This window comes from Melampsora larici-populina (assembly GCF_000204055.1).
Source record: "Melampsora larici-populina 98AG31 unplaced genomic scaffold MELLAscaffold_30, whole genome shotgun sequence".
NCBI lineage: Eukaryota > Fungi > Basidiomycota > Pucciniomycetes > Pucciniales > Melampsoraceae > Melampsora > Melampsora laricis-populina.
The window spans coordinates 550,878-554,965 of record NW_006768794.1 but is presented as its reverse complement, the minus strand read 5'-3'; the positions used below and the strand labels follow the sequence as shown (position 1 = coordinate 554,965).

The 4,088-nt window shown below is 42.2% G+C and overlaps 3 protein-coding genes across 3 annotated transcripts; all 3 read left to right on the top strand.

The window, feature by feature from the left end:
- On the top strand, nucleotides 1–159 carry MELLADRAFT_89481 (uncharacterized protein; the record flags this gene model as incomplete). The annotated part of the gene is made up of 1 exon (XM_007412396.1): nucleotides 1–159. One exon carries the CDS (start codon nucleotides 1–3, stop codon nucleotides 157–159), a length of 159 nt encoding a protein of 52 aa, XP_007412458.1.
- A 391-nt stretch (nucleotides 160–550) lies between these two features.
- MELLADRAFT_72421 (uncharacterized protein) lies at nucleotides 551–1,360 on the top strand (the record flags this gene model as incomplete). The annotated part of the gene is made up of 2 exons (XM_007412397.1): nucleotides 551–835; nucleotides 903–1,360. The coding sequence occupies 2 exons, from the start codon at nucleotides 602–604 to the stop codon at nucleotides 1,257–1,259; spliced, it is 591 nt and encodes a 196-aa protein (XP_007412459.1).
- A 734-nt stretch (nucleotides 1,361–2,094) lies between these two features.
- On the top strand, nucleotides 2,095–3,879 carry MELLADRAFT_89479 (uncharacterized protein; the record flags this gene model as incomplete). The annotated part of the gene is made up of 6 exons (XM_007412398.1): nucleotides 2,095–2,677; nucleotides 2,762–2,982; nucleotides 3,051–3,386; nucleotides 3,463–3,608; nucleotides 3,684–3,792; nucleotides 3,838–3,879. The coding sequence occupies 6 exons, from the start codon at nucleotides 2,095–2,097 to the stop codon at nucleotides 3,877–3,879; spliced, it is 1,437 nt and encodes a 478-aa protein (XP_007412460.1).
- Nucleotides 3,880–4,088: the final 209 nt, after the last annotated feature.

Genomic DNA, 4,088 nt, shown 5'->3' with positions numbered 1-4,088 from the left:
ATGGAGCAAGAAGAGCGACTATTGTTTATTCGATCAAGATCCCATCATGATCTATTTTGGTACGGTGGCGGTTATCAACGCGGAGGATCTTTCGCTATTGATGGTGGTTCGGTGCACAAGATTCAAGGATATGGATCCTCTCATACGATCCAAGTTTGATCATTCTATCTCAATTAGTTTCAAGGTTGCAAGAGCGAGGTGGAAATGTGAGACGAATGGGGCTGTGCAAAAGCCTAAAGAGGAGGGGAAATTTTGGGGTTGGATGGGGGTTGTCGGCTGGAGAGGGGGATCGGATCCAGGTATCTCGCTTGGTTAGTGCCATCAATCCGCTAAGATGCGCTCACAATGCTAACTGCCCACCTGTCCAAAAGGCCCATATCACTTGAGCGACTTCACTTGTCGCTATTTAGATCGTATCTTGGCCGATGAAATCCGAATGGCTACATTCCATTGGTTTCGCGACTTTCTTGCCGAGCGTTTTGGATCTTTATCATTCACCATTTTCCAGACGAATTTACAAGTGGGGCTAGCAACTAATGCTCCTGGATTTGACAATGAAGAATGGCAACATACTCCAAACGGCAAGGTGTTTGCATCAAACATGGTAGTATCTTGTGATGGGTTCTATAATGAACCACACACCGACAACGACCATACTCGTTATGCATTTGGCATTAACTGCCTCATTGACCGCGAGACTGGAAAACCCTACCAGCTGGAAGGCTCTGAGAATAAAGGTTTGATATGTGGCAGCTCATTTATCTTAGGTGACTTTGATATTGTTGTCGACCATGATCGTTGTGATGGCATCTATGAGACTCTTTGGGATACTCAGGTAAGGATCTGCAAGAGGATCAAATAAACATTTATCCTCATCAAACTTACTGATCAACTGTTTTTAGGTTGAACATTATACAGCTGAGTCCATCACTTATGATGAACATGGCCATGAGATCAGTCCAACGAAGTGTGCAATCACACGTTTTGGCACATCATGTCAGATTTCAAAGTCGTTGGTTGAACGTATTAATATAGTTGAAAAAGAACGTGACAAGATGAAACCAACCGAATGGGAGGCATATCATAAGTCCAGGGTGAGAACATTGGAGGAAGAGACCGAATTCAAGGAAATCAAGGCTGTTGCTAGTGAGGCGATAATGGTTGAAAGGGAGAGCATGAGAAAGGAAGCTCGCAAGGTCAAGGCTGAAATGAAAAGGAAGGCAAAGCTTAACACCCTTTTCAAAGGGGGAAAAGTGTAACTATTGCTTATTATAATTGGGTTTTTCTCCAGTACATTATCGTATGACCCTTGATTCATCTTTGATTTACTGAATTTGGACAAACACAATGTTGAGATTCCAAGTATGTTCCGCTTAAATTTCATCTTTTTTGAGAAGAGCATGTGAGAAAATTCACAACTTTGTGAATTTTCTACATATGTACAAACAACATTGTGAACTCCGCACACCAGCCTGAGCTTAGCACCTCCAGGTGCAATGGTGAAAAGATCACAATGTTGTGAGATCTTTACATCCATCATTGTGAAAAGATCACAGATTTGCTACTTTTTTACATCATTGTGAAATCTTCACACAATAGTGTGAAGATTTCACATTATTGTGAAGATATCACAATAGTGAGAAATATTCACAATGCTCCAGTGCGTTATTCACATCACCCTCCAGATATAACAGTGTTTTTAATCTGAGTCATGAAAGTTCATAAACACCTTTTTATTCATCTTGGCATCTGGAACAGTAGGTTTGAAACCTACTCAAAGATTGAATAGATGGAATGAAAGATAGATGTATGTCAAACGTGTGAGTGAGGTGACAAACATTTTGAACCCTATTTATCACATGTTGAATTGGTTCAATATTCAAGTACTAATTGGGACAGGAGAAATGAATTGATCAGACTACGCAAATAGTATGAGATAATTTTCCTAAAGTGGTAAATAAAAGTGATTGATTTGAAAATCACAAAGATATAGACCACTGGCTATTTCTCGCATCATCTGATCTAGCCATTACTAGTCAGAACCTGAAAACACAACCTATCCCATTTGATTCTTTTCTTCGCACACCAATCAGAATGGCTCCTGGAAGAAAAGGAAATCATTTGCTTCCAGTAAATCGTTTATCCAAACCTCGGCAAGAATCAAGTCAATCGGCAAAGGAGTTGTCAGAATGGGAAGAAGCTGAAGAAGAATATTGTGTAAAACAATGCGACCTGCTTGTTCAAGCACTCACCCAGCCGCCAGTTCCTGCTCTACCGACGGCTGCAACTGAGGATCCTCATGTTCTACACGGGGACGAAGGCTTGCACAACAACGGGAACGAAGGTTTTTTTGGAATTGATTACGACCAGCCCAACACACCTTCTTATGACGATACTGATTCAGGGACAGAATCCGATGATTCTGAGCAGTCAATTGCTTCAAATCCGGGCGGTGTGGTCACTCCAATGGCAGGTGATTATAATCGAAGACGTCGAATCCGAGAGGTACAACAATGGGAGAACATACTCGAACCAATGTTCAAGGTGTTCATGCAATGCAAGCTACTCACAGTTGATTGGAGTCAAGGTGAAACTTGGAATTTTGATTCAAAAACTCAATGTCGATGCTCAGCGGCGAAGAGACGAATCAGGCACCTTGAATTGGTAGATATTTTAAGTGAGGGACGTTCATTCAAATCACTTTATATGACCCCAGAATTAAAGCTATCTTTGTTCTTCATGACAGCACACACTACACAAGCGGTCGAGTTCTGCACGTGCCAATCAGACCAAGTCCGGCTGATCCAAATGGGCTACATCGGCGGATCTCCAGTCCTGCCGGAAATTGCTTTCTCATTAAGACTTCTCCGGCTACACGATGCCCTCTGGAGGTTTTGCTGTATTCGAACACATCCATTTGCTCAAGCACTTGATTTTTTTCACCGAGTGGCCCTAGGATTTGTAGAGGATATCACAAAAAAGGTAAGTGCTATGATTCTTGGTGCTCAAATCTTGATTCTGAAAACTAATACCGGTGTTGATGTCACCAGCTGCAGAGGTGGGGAAGACAGTTTTCTTGTGCAGTAGATGCGTACCGACGCTTGATTCAAGTGAAAGAAGATCTTGGTACCCGTGCAATGGAACTTTCGCCAAAGGAAAAGCTAGGGGCCAATTGCCCACGCTGTTTTGGCGAGAATATTTATGCTAAGAAAAATGGTGAACCAGACTATGTAGTCTGTGTTGATGGTAACTTTCAACAAAGACGACACATGTCAGCCAGTGTTGAGGTGAAAGAGATTGAGATTCGTTATCCAACTCTCTTTCTACATCCAACACAGGTCAATAAGTGGGAAAATGTACATCCTAGCTCTGCGGATGACACCCCGGTAAGCTAGGTTGCAATTATGTATATTACCTTGATATTCATATGTAAAACTGATGAAACCCAAGACATTCCTTTAGGATCCTTGCACGCAGATGCATACTGCTGCCAATGATTCACGGAGTGCCGCCACGTGGCGTGCCTGCGACGACACAGGGTTACTGGCAATGGTTTGTCGACATGACCATGCATTGGCCTTTGTGAATATAGTCCAAAGTGGTGAAAAGTACCTTCCCAAACGACTTTCTTGATACATAATCATATATTGATTCAACTGACGTCTTTATGTATGTATGTGTAGATCATATTTTGCCCATTCTCTCACTGACTGGCTCCTCAAGCAGTTGGACGAAGCAGATTCAAAGGTGTTATTTCTCTACGACATTGGATGCAACATCGAGAAGGGTCTAGTCAGAGTTGAATATCTACATTACTATTCAAAGTCATCTCAAGAGCTTGATACTGACTTTACATTGCAAACATTGGATGTAGCATAACCTGTTCACAGAAGAAAGACGTCGAGGTCAGTTGAAATTTGGTACAAGTGTTTTCCACGCGTATGTACACAGCTGGAGCTGCCAGCTAGATTACAACCCAAGACTGAATGAAGGATGTGGCCTGTCGGACGGAGAGGGATGTGAAAGATGTTGGTGTAAGCTATGCAAATTAGTTGCTGCTAATCGATATGCTACAAAGCAGCATCGAT